Below are 12,618 nucleotides of genomic sequence, written 5' to 3'. Positions count from 1 at the left end.
TGTGTGTGTGTGTGCGTGTGTGTGTGTGTTTGTGTGTGTGTGTGTGTGTGTGTGTGTGTGTGTGTGTGTGTGTGTGTGTGTGTGTGTGTGTACACGCAGGTGCTCTCACATGTATTGTACATGTATGTATAAGTTTGGGTATGTGAATGAAAATGTGTGTGTGTGTGTTTGTGCATGTTTATGAGTGCGTATGTGGCAGTGTCAATGGCATTAAAAAGCCATCATGCAGACAGTCTCCTACGGTAAATGAGACAGGACCAGATGTCGGAGCGAGGGGGGGTGACAGAACGCCACTGGGGGCTCCTTCTCTCCCTCTCTTTCTTGCGCTCTATCTCCCACCTACCCACAAACACACACACACAGTTACACACATATACAGATATGGGGCCCTTTTCCCACTGCTGATGAATTTTCAAAAGATTCCAGCAGAATCCAGGATGAATCCCCTGTGTACCTCCTAAGTTCTGATGTGCTCGGATACGGCTCACTTACCCATCAGCAGAGCACAAAGACTTTAGATCCCCCCCACACACACACACTTACAGGGCACAGGTGAAAACTGATGTTTTTCTTGGATAGCTGAAGATTCAAATTGTACACTGGATCAAAGCTTAGCTTTATGCTTTATGAACTTTGCAGTATGCAGTCACTAAGAAATTATACGTTTTTAATCTTAAACATGGATGTGATCACTTCCCACTGCTACCAATATCAATCATCGTCATCACTACTCAAAATGCCATGTTTAACTCAAAGCTACAACAGCCCTTTTCACTTTATTGGATTAAAAGCAATACCATAACAATAATATATAGGTTTAGGTGCTACAGTTCAAATCACTCACTGGGAAACTATAATAGTATAGCCATTGTTGTTAATATTACTCTGTTATATTCATATTATATTAGCAACACCTGTGCTGTTCTTGTTACAACAAGTCAAAATATCTGTAGAAGAAAAGCTCTGTTGTGGGTTTACTTTTGTTATAAACCATATTTTTCTGACATGAATAATAAGAAACGTGTATAATTTCATGAACACATTGCACACTATTGTGTGTGCTCTCTTGTCTGTGGCAAAGACTCTGTGGTCAGATCTGTAGAGAGAAGTATGAGCTCTGTAATCTAATTAGCAGCATTATTGTTTCACTTTGTTCTTTATGTGCATGACGTGCTACACCATGTGCTACATGTGTGGTCTGTCTGTTGTTCAACCACGACTGGACCCAGTGTTTCATAATCCAAATCAAAAAACACTGTAACACTTCACTTTTCACTGAAGCACCCAGAAACCGTAATTTGAACGTTGTATTTCTGCACGTCACGTTTTCTTGGTGTGTTTTATCTGCAGTGTTTCTGTGGCAGAGATCTGCGCGGTTGGCTCTGTGGTCTAATTAACAGCATTGCTAATCACAGCTTCCATTAGAGCAGCCCCCGCTGGATAATGACACACATACACACAGCAAGGGGTGACAGGAGGAACAGCATGCACTGACATGGACAGACACAGACAAACACATACGCAAACACACAATAATGCAATCCTCTTCACACCCATATGCTTGTCTGTACAGGCATTTGTACACACACAGATGGAAACAGAAATAAACAACAATCACACAGCCGCCTCTTGTTTATGTATGTCTTTGTGCACTTGTGACTATGTTACAATGTTACACAATGAGACAGTAACAGTGAACCCCAGTGTCCTACACATACTGCAGTATATCAATGTGTGAGGCAAAAGCATTTTACAGACGTGTAAATGATGTGTTTATTTCCCTGAAATTAATTTCAAGAAAAAGGGCACTCCAGTCATAAAAAATGCATTAAAAAAAAAAGATAATTTTGGTTACATGCTTTGTTGAGAGGCCATGTGTCATCAAAATGTTCAAGAAATAAGGTGATTGGTTTGCTTTTGTTCATCGGTGGGGTGCCGCCACATTTCATTGTAGACGAATTTCGCAGTAGACATTTTGACATGTCATAGCAAGAAAGCACAGGTGCAATTAATAACATTAATGATGCTGAATCCTGTTTAGTTTTGCCAGTTCCATGACTCCAGTGTAGCAGATTCACTGAACCATCATTAATGCTATTAGTTCCACCTGTGCCTTTCTAGCTCTAAGTCAAAATGTCTGCATTGAAAGAGGCCGACCACCCAACTGAAATTCAGTTTAGGAGAAGCACACTTGTTTCCTCTTAAGATCTAAAAATGGAGTAAACACTTTGTCCTCCGTTCAGGTGAATAATGTTATGTGTTTTTAATGACGAAAGTGACATATATTATATCATATGTCATATTGGAGACATTTGTATCCTGGAAACACTTTAATTTCTGCTGTAACTTGCAGCTGTGCGGATGATGAGAACACAGGATGGCGGGATCAGTATCATGTGTGTGTGTGTGTGTGCATGTGTGTGTGTTGGCAGGAGGAGTGTGTGGGGGTAAAGCCCTGTGGTGACCTGTGCCCCCAGCCAAAGCGAGGGGAAGTGGGGGGTGTCCGGGAGCAGAATGTAGATGAATGGGAGTGAATGGAAGAACTTGACTTGTGGGGCCAAAAGGGGACTATTGTATTTTAACCTATTCTCTTACACACAGAAGCTGTATGCGTGTGTGTGTGTGTGTGTGTGTGTGTGTGTGTGTGTGTGTGTGTGTGTGTGTGTGTGTGTGTGTGTGTGTGTGTGTGTGTGTGTGTGTGTGTGTGTGTGTGTGTGTGCGTGCGTGTGTGTAACATGGATATGGAGAGCAGGACAGGTGGTTTAAGACATCTTTTGAAACATGAAAAAATATACTGATTACATTAGAGCAAAAATCACATACAGTGGCCGCTTGAACCAAAATGAAAACAAAATCATGCATTTACCCAGCATGCCAAGTTGACCTCTCACCCCTTTGTGCATCCACTGTGACATGCAGCAGCTTACCAGATAAAAGACGCTGGGAGTAAGCAAGAGATGGTGAGGTGAAGAGCGGAGGACAGATGAGAGGAGGGAGGGGGGCTCCGCCCTTCACCCCAGTTCCTCTCAGTGTCTCCCACCCCCCAAAACTTTGATCTCTGGAGTTTAGATGGGGCACGCACACACACACACACACACACACACACACACACACACACACACATACACACACACACACACACACACACACACACACACACACACACACACTGGGGCTAAGGTCAGACTTACGATCCTTGTCCTATCAGTATGATAATCTATGTCAAGTGCAAAAAGATGCACACTAGTGGTATCGTACCCCCTACAGACACACACGCGCAAAACATGCACTGATATATACAAACAGGTGACAACTCATCTAACTCTCAAGGTATTTGGATTTAATAATTCAACTGTTCCTGGGTTTTTGGAAAAAATTGGCAACAGCAAGCCAAGTGAGAGGGAGATGATGATGGAGAGAAGGAGAACCAGGAGGAAGAGTATGACGAAGAGGAAGGAGGAAGAGAGGGAGTGAGAGTAAGAGGAGAGTGAGAAAAGAGAGAGAGAGAGAGAGAGAGAGAGAGTGAGAGACAGAGAAGGCGGAAGAGAGAGAAAAATGCAGAAAGGAGAGAACAATAAGGGCTCATTGTTTGTTTTGTTCTGCTCTGAAAAAGAGGGAAGAGAAGCGCTTCCCTTCTGAGACTGACTCACAGAGATAGAGGCAGCTGTGTGCGTGTGTGTGTGTGTGTGTGTGTGTGTGTGTGTGTGTGTGTGTGTGTGTGTGTGTGTGTGTGTGTGTGTGTGTGTGTGTGTGTATCCGACAGTGAATAGGATTTAACCCGTCACGGCAATGAGTTTCTTTACCCATCCATGGACACAATGAGACCAACCGGAAATCAAGCTACCAGGCTACCCACCCACCAACACCCACACACACACAAGCAAAAACACACCTACTCACACACTCATACTGATGAACGGACAATGTTATCATACATAAAAGCTTTGTTCTTACTGCTCGATTACAGTACTTTCTTTAGTCTTCCTACTTCTCAGTCTTTGTCTAGCCCTTTGTGGGTGCTCCGTTGTGACTGGCTTGGGTCAGTCTTTCCAGGGTGTGTGTGTGTGTGTGTGTGTGTGTGTGTGTGTGTGTGTGTGTGTGTGTGTGTGTGTGTGTGTGTGTGTGTGTGTGTGTGTGTCTGTGTGCATGTGAGACAGAGAGAAAGCAGAAAGCAATAAGCTGGCTGAAATGGTGCCATCAGAGCTACATGATTGATCAATTGAATTCCATCATGAGGACTGGCCGGTGGGATTAAATGGGTCGCCGTGGGTTACCAGGCTAAAGCATCATACTGGCTTTATCTCCCCCCTGATTGGTCTGTCACCAGAGACCTGGACCATACACTCACACTCTACCAGTATATGTGTGTGTGTGTGTGTGTGTGTGTGTGTGTGTGTGTGTGTGTGTGTGTGTGTGTGTGTGTGTGTGTGTGTGTGTGTGTGTGTGTGTGTGTGTGTGTGTGTGTGTGTGTGTGTGTGTGTGTGTGAGTGAGACTATGGGAGAGAAAGTGAGATTATGATCAAGGAGTGTGTTTGTCAGAGTGAGAGTGGGTGAAAGGGGTTTTGTGTACTGAAAATCCTCACACTCACACAGTACTGCGTAACTGTGTGAGTTGGGTTTTTTTTCTCTCTAGCAGCAAGATACTGTCTTATGATTTAAGGTTTACCAGAAGTCTTTGAAATCAACTCAAGAACACTGTTTATGCCAATGTCCCAAGTCAGGTATTTTTGTTTGTTTGTCACACATGAAAGATTACCACTCATTAAATGAAATCAAATAATATTAAACAGCTGTGAAATAGTAGATCAATATAAAGTATGCTAATCTATTTAAAGAATATTTCCCATTTGTTACAACTTCGGTTTTATATTCTTAGTTATGTTTGTGACACTCTAACAAATAATAATACCATCTACCTATCTATCTATCTATCTATCTATCTATCTATCTATCTATCTATCTATCTATCTATCTATCTATCTATCTATCTATCTATCTATCTATCTATCTATCTATCTATCTATCTATCTATCTATCTATCTATCTATCTATCTATCTATCTATCTATCTATCTATCTATCTATCTATAATTCGGTCAGCTACCAAGCTGTATCAAGCAACACAAAACTCTTTATTATTGATACAGCAATATTCAACCATTGAACCATAACTACATGCATTCATAGGTTTCCCCGACCCTCATGGCCCCAGATTTGTTGACTTGTTTACATCTTGTCTAATCATCTGACTGCTCTAAGCCAACACCCACTGAGAACACTGATATAAGATGATGCCAAAAAAAGTTAGGGAAAGACTGTGGTTACGGTAAATAAATTACAGCTTGGATAAGGCAACTAAAACACTTGGGGAAGAAATGTGTTTACAATTAATTAAAAAGGTAAATGTTAATTAATTCTATGATTGGCCACAAAGGCGGGTCCTCTGAATTTAAATCAGACACGCCACTCTGATCTCCACAACTTCATGGTTAAAATTTTGCCATGTTTCCAGATCTCTGCAATAACTGTCATGATTGATTATCATAACCTATAGAAATGATGGCCAAAATTACCATAAGATCCAAGTTATAATAATAATAATATTGAACATTGTCTTTTCTTTTCTTTTCTTTTTCTTGATACATCACCCTTTGTTTTTTCTTTAGGACCACAGTCCTGCACAAATGGATCTATATTTTCAGTCAAGATGGAAAAATCATCCCCCTCACCTGTCATATCACTCCCCCTGCCATTGGACACTCACTCACTCACTCACTCACTCTCTCTAACACACACACACACACACACACACACACACACACACACACACACACACACACACACACACACACACACACACACACACACACACACACAACACACACACACACAAATACACACACACACACACACACACACACACACACACACACACACACACACACACACACAGTGACCCCCAGGACTAAAATAGGCTCTCAGGAGCGGTTCGGAGCAATGAATTGGCTCTATAGCGGAGGATTTTCACCCTCATCCCCTTTTTCTCTTTATCTTTTTCTCTCGTTCTCTCTTTTCTAATCATTTGTGGGCCGCGACTCTTCAGAGTTCTTATAATTGTCTCGTTCAGTCCCTCAGCCTTGCAATAACTGCAGGATACGAGAGCTCACAGTCTAATACTGATACCACAGCAATATATATTTGTGTGTCTGTGTGTGTATGAGTGATACGACAAGAGGGACGGAGAAGTGTATATATAAGAGATCAAGAGGGAGAGACGGCGTATGCTTGGTAATGGATTGCATTTGTATAGCATTTTCTCTGAGTCTCCACAATCTGTGAAGTAACTCAGTTTTAAATCAGCCCATTGAGGTTCATTTAATACTTTACTCTAACTTCTTTTTCCACATCTGCCTCAGTGATTTATTCTATGAGCCCCCACCTTCACTTTTTCTTTTATTTCTCTATTGCTGTCTGTCTTTAGTATCGCCGTCTGTCATACACACAGACTCACAACCACTCTTTAAACCTCTTCTCTTTCTCCTTTCACTCTGTCATTCCTTCTTTAAATATCGCCTCTAACCTCTTTTCTCCTCTCATAGGTTTGCAGGAGTCACCACTGGCCAACGGGCATGGCCACAGTGGGCGCGACTTCCTCAGGAAGCAGATGAGAGGGGAGCTGTTCTCGCCGCAGCAGATCGAGGTACTGGACCGCCTGTTTGAAAGACAGCCATCCTGTCCAATCCAATCCAGCTCTGACCTCTATGTGAGCCCTGACTTTGGCAAGGTAAGGGCGTGGCACTGAGCAGGCTCTGGGCTGAGGCTGCACGGTCTTGTTGACCCTTGATCTTTCAAGGGTCAACAAGACTGTAGGGTGTTCCTGTGAAAAGTATGGCTACCACAGGAAAAAACTGTAAAAATGATGAACGGCACTGAGACACAGCAGAGACAGAGTCATAGACTGGTCTGAAAACATTTGAAGGCCTCACAATGAATATCAGCTCAAACAAAGAAAAATGTTGCGAGTTTCATTCACCACAAATACAACAAGCAAATTTCTCATATTTTGGCTATATTTCTTAGCGAAGTTAGATACTTTGAATCACTTCTTCTGCAGTTTTCACTTCCTGCGAGGTCAACCACATTGCAACCCACACTGTGGACAGAGGTAGGATTACATGCTGCCTTCAGGTGATCCACGTAAATCCACGGTTTACTCCGTGTTCCTTGTATTTTTGACGGTATTGAATATCATACCGTCAACATTTCTATATACCCCCGTAATACCGCCCAAGCCTACCACTGAATGAAATACATTTATCATGTATCATCATCCTGTGAATCCTGGTGAGTAGGTGAAATCCAAAATGGAAATGACTGATTCCACCACTCACAATGGAAATAAATAAATGAATTACAAAAAAGTATTAAAAAATTGGGTTTGATTTCATGATAATCTTAAAGATTATAACTTTCAAACCTGGCCATCCAATTGGCCACCACACAGAGTGTTGCTTTTCAGGTCACTTATGTGTGTTTTTCTTGTGCAGCACAGCACCAAATGACATAGCACCAAATGCATTTTAGCTCTGCAGCCATCAAGTTGTGCTGCCCCCATCCAATCTCCCTGCCAATTTCATACAACACTCTTGCTCCGCCAGCTTTGCTAATCATTTTTCATAGGGATGTTCTGATTCCTAATGTCATACTAGCAGCAGTCATGCCTGAGAGAGTGACTTAAAGAGCGAGGGAGCCAAAATAGTGGGTATTTGGCCTTTGGCACCATGTCAAGCAGACAAAAGAACTGAGCAAGACATTGATTTCCGTGCCACATCAAAGTGAATTGATGTCTCAGTCTGGCTCTCCCACTAGATACAGGAACTGCATACTTATATCAACTGAAACTAAAGTGTAATATAGAGGCCACTTCTAGTTGGATGAAAGACCTTGATCACACTGAATTAACTCAGTGACCTAATCATTTGTCAACAGATACACATGCTTGGTGCAAATATAGTGCCTTATGTGATTTTTAGATTCAATGCTTGTCTCTGCTTTTTGCTAAAAGCCTGTCCTGCCTGCTATGCCTTACCATGCCATGTCAATCTTGAGCTTGAAATTAGTAAGATCACTCAGTGAAACTCCAATTTAAATATCCATTATTATATTTTCAAAGCAATACATAAGAACTGAAGTTAAGTTCCGAAGTTCCTAATTGTGTCTTCTCTGTTGGTTCTTCACTGAGTGATCTGAAAATGTCAGTATCTGAGGTGTGTTTTCTTTGTTAGCCTGACAGACCGCTGTGTGTTTCTGTGGTCTGATAGACAATGTGATGTCTGCAACAGAGACCCAGTAAGGCCTGGCCTATTGATGTTCCTATAATGTAGACACACTGCAGGGGTTAATGAACATATTGACCAGGCTCTCATTATGACCTCACTTCCTGCTGCTCGGGGATGGCAATGGAGCTGTCTGCATTCTGATGCATCTTGGGAATATGCCGCATATGTGAGATGAAGACCAGAAGAAAGACAATGAGGAAGGGTGTGTCTGTGTGTCTCAATGTTGCATCTAAATTGACCTCGCGCCCTTTCGCAGTAGTGCATTAATGTAAATCCGAGTGAAATAGACAGGTGTAAGTAGTACACTGAATATACAAAACAACAGTCCAGCATTTGTATTCTCTCAGATATCGTCTAATCAGCAGTCTTCTTTGCCAATGTCTCAAAATGACACACTTGTTTCCACAACCTTTAAAGATATGCCTGCTTCAGTTGTTTATTTAGTCAATGTCAAGGGCAAGAGGACAAACACACACACTGGTGGAGTAGCAGTATATGGAACCACAGACAGGCTACAGCCTTAGACCTAAAGGGCAGAGTTGGGCTTTTTAGCCCATTCACTTCCTCCTGAGCGACATGGGGAGTGGAGTGGCACAGGGCGAGAGGTCGACAGGGATTGGCTGTAGTAGCTCTATAGACTACGACTCAAGACTATAATACCCATGATTCATAGGTCAGCGTCCTATCTGAGCCTGATCAAGCCACTGGGGTCAGGGTCAGGGATGGGGACATTAAACTCCGGGTCACCCTGGGGTCAAACTGGCTTTAGGAATTGCATTGTGATTATAAAGAGTTGCAAGAACACACAGACACACACACACACACACACACACACACACACACACACACACACACACACACACACACACACACACACACACACACATATACACACACAATTCTACATCAGTATCTGTCCCTCTACCGCTTCTCCCCTGTCTCCACCTGTCTAGTCAACCAACCAGCCTGCATTTCCCAGAGTGGATGATTGACAGTCATACCCTTAACACTGACACTAGCTTCCAGCTCAGCCTCTTTGGTATGTGGGCTGAGTTGTTTGTCTGTTGTGTGTGGATGTTTGTGTTAGTGGTGTGTGTGTGTGTGTGTGTGTGTGTGTGTGTGTGTGTGTGTGTGTGTGTGTGTGTGTGTGTGTGTGTGTGTGAGTGTGAGTGTGAGTGTGTGTGTGTGAGAGAGAGAGAGAGAGAGAGAGAGAGAGAGAGAGAGAGAGAGAGAGAGAGAGAGAGAGAGAGAGAGAGAGAGAGAGCAGTACTGCTGGGGTTATGGTCAAGGGGGGTCACACTGTGTTGATGTTGGTGCCTTTGATGGAATGCGCGTCTGTGCATTTGTAAAAGAAAGGTAGGGAGCATAATCATCAAGTGAGAAACTGAGGTGCAAGTGGCTCAATTTCAGGTGCCAACAGTATATTATAATGGTATACTAATATACTGTAATTTCAGCAGTTTTTTAAAGCTCCTCATTATCTCTTGGCTTTCTTGCACTGAAACATGAGCCTCATTCATTATTTCGTCTTCCTCCATTCCACTTGAAGAGATAAAAAATAAAAATTGCTCACGTTCCTCACAAGCAAATCTTATTTTATCTGTCACCAGTAGTTACTCTTCTATCCTGTTTGTCTCAGACCTTTTCATTATCTGTACCCACTAACAAGCCATCCTTTTATCTCATCTCCCTCTCCTGCTCTTGTTCCCCCTCTCCCTGTAGTCTATTAAGCCCCAGTATTAATTTGTGTGTGCGTGCTTGTATGTGTGTCTGCATGTGTGCCTGTCAGAGAGAGTTCATTTGAATTTCCCTTCAATCACTTCCTATTACTCAGGTGATAAATCAGCACGGCTGATGGCGCCCCCACCCATCCATACCGCCCTGGGTCCAAATGCCCATCCCGGCACCAAAGAGCCTGGCTACATAGACATAGAAAGAGAAAGAGAGGGACTGCTATCAATCACCTGCTCTCTCCTTGTCATTTTAACCAGCTAGAAAGCTTAAAAAGAAGCAGAGGTCAAAGTTGATCCCTTCTCAAGGATGGAGATAGTTAAATGGGTAAAAATAGGCTGACAGACTCATAATACAAACTAGTGCTCCTTATAAACAGATTGTTACACCCTTCACTTCTCAGTGTATCATCAATGTGATGACAGTAAAATAATTCAAGGATAAAGCTGGATTTAGTCTGTTTTCCTTATTTTCAAAACATCTAAAAAGACTTACAATGTCTTAATATGTTTATCAGCACATTTTGACATTTGACTTTCCTGTCTGTCCGCAGCAGTCACCCTGGAGCCTATTTGTTCCCATTGTGTATGTAAAAAATGCGTCACAAATATGGCAGCACGCTCCAGTAGCCTACTGGTTAAGATGCATGCCATGTAACCCAACGTCTGCTGTTCAAATCTGGCTGCAGACCTTTGTTGCATGTCAGCCACTATCTCGCTCACCCTTCAACTGTCATCTCTCCCTGTCCCTATGATGAATGCATGAACCCCCCCACCACCACCACCATAAAAAAACAAAAAAACAAAAAAAAAACAGCTGGGTACACTGGCTGATTAATACACATTTGGTGCTCTAGTGAGTGTATGGGTGGTGTATGTGGGATTGACTTTTCAGTGCCCATGTTAATTGTAATGACGGATTATGGCTCACTAATGTGTTTTTTTTAGGTGTAAGGACAGAGGAATATGAGGCTTTGGTCAGTAGGAGCCCCCCTCCCCTCCCCCCAGAGTTGAAGTCTATCAGGCTTGTCTGGAAATGAATATCCTCCCCAATATAGCCATGCTCAGCAGCGCAGATGAATTCCTTCCCCTCAATCCCTGTCTCAGTTTGTGGGCCTCTGAGGGAATTGTGTTTGTTTATAGTCAAGCCTTTTTCCATCAGGAATACACAAGACAATGTGGAGAGAGAGAGGGAGAGAGACAGAAATGGAGAAATTGGGAGCTATTTGGGGAATGGAGAAAACGGGAAATACTATTATGCAAATGGTGCTAGCCAGGCTGTGTGTTTGTGTGTGTGTGTGTGTGTGTGTGTGTGTGTGTGTGTGTGTGTGTGTGTGTGTGTGTGTGTGTGTGTGTGTGTGTGTGTGTGTGTGTGTGTGTGTGTGTGTCAGAGGGCCGATTAGGGCTCATCTGTTATTGATGTGAGTTTTGGACCAAACCATTACCTTCCCAAATCTGAGTCAGTAGACCAACCTGCTGTGTGAAAGTGACGGTGTGAGTGGGTGAGAGAATGACAACAATAGTTCAATAGCTATTAATGAGGCAAAATGCCAAATAAGTACGTGTGTAGTTCTTTTCCATAATTAACATTTAGCTTGTGTACCTTTTTATTGGTGTTGTACATAGAGACTGGAAATGAAAGCAGAATGCAATAAACAATAGGTTATCAATAGGCTTCATGTTTTTTTAATCCTGGAAAAATCATAGCATATGTCGTTTTGGTGCACTTAACTCTTGGCTTATTGACATTTTTTTTTTTTTTTTTAACTTTATTTTTAAGCACAACGTTTTTAAGTTTTATATAGGAGAACATAAAATACAAACAAAAATTACAGAACGGCTTATTGACATTTAAAAAAAAAATCCTGTTCATGTTTCATGCAGATTTCAGACAATAGAGGTAATGATGGAAATGCCTTTTAATACATATAAAATGAGTCAAAACATGCACTCCTGGACTGTAGGGAGCTTTACTAATATCCAGCAGTTATAGCAAATTTAGGTTTTAATTAAGATGTAGGACTTATTCTTCTCTCATATTCAAATCAAACACTTACTGGAAGTACAGACCGACAATACAAAAACACAAGTGGCTGCAAGGGTGGGAGTACCAGTGAGATGATGAAACATGATTCATGAAGTCCAGTTTGAGAAATAGATCCATATGGGAATATTAGTCAGTAATGACAACATTAATTTTAACACCATCTCGATGATTGCAAGGTAAACAGTAGAAATATGGCTTTTATGTTACAAAATAATCTACCACGAATTAGCTATTTAATTACATTGCAAATGGTTTCATATTGTAACTAAAGTGTATCCAAGTTGAACTTTTCTTTTTTCTTTTCTTTCTTTTTTTTTTTAACCAAATGACCATGTGTTTCTAGTTGGAGCCATCTGAGCTGCAATCAATGAGAGAGTTGTGTTTTTTCATGCAATCCTTATGTTGTTCTGAACACAGCCGTATCCTTTCAGTTTCCCAAAACAAGCACTCTCTCTCTCTCTCTCTCTCTCTCTCTCTCTTCTCTCTCTCTCTCTCTCTTCTCT

General features: G+C 42.0%; 1 protein-coding gene across 1 annotated transcript in view; it reads left to right on the top strand.

The window, feature by feature from the left end:
- pax5 (paired box 5) overlaps positions 1-12,618 on the top strand; it is a 47,443-nt gene that overhangs the window by 19,189 nt on the left and 15,636 nt on the right. Inside the window, exon 6 of the mRNA XM_062429359.1 lies at positions 6,599-6,699. Coding sequence (XP_062285343.1) covers positions 6,599-6,699 — 101 coding nt within the window. The remainder of the gene's footprint in view (positions 1-6,598; positions 6,700-12,618) is intronic.

This window comes from Scomber scombrus, chromosome 2 (genome assembly GCF_963691925.1).
Source record: "Scomber scombrus chromosome 2, fScoSco1.1, whole genome shotgun sequence".
NCBI classification, from domain to species: domain Eukaryota; kingdom Metazoa; phylum Chordata; class Actinopteri; order Scombriformes; family Scombridae; genus Scomber; species Scomber scombrus.
Note: the sequence above shows the minus strand (reverse complement) of the source record. Positions and strands in the feature narration are given on the sequence as shown.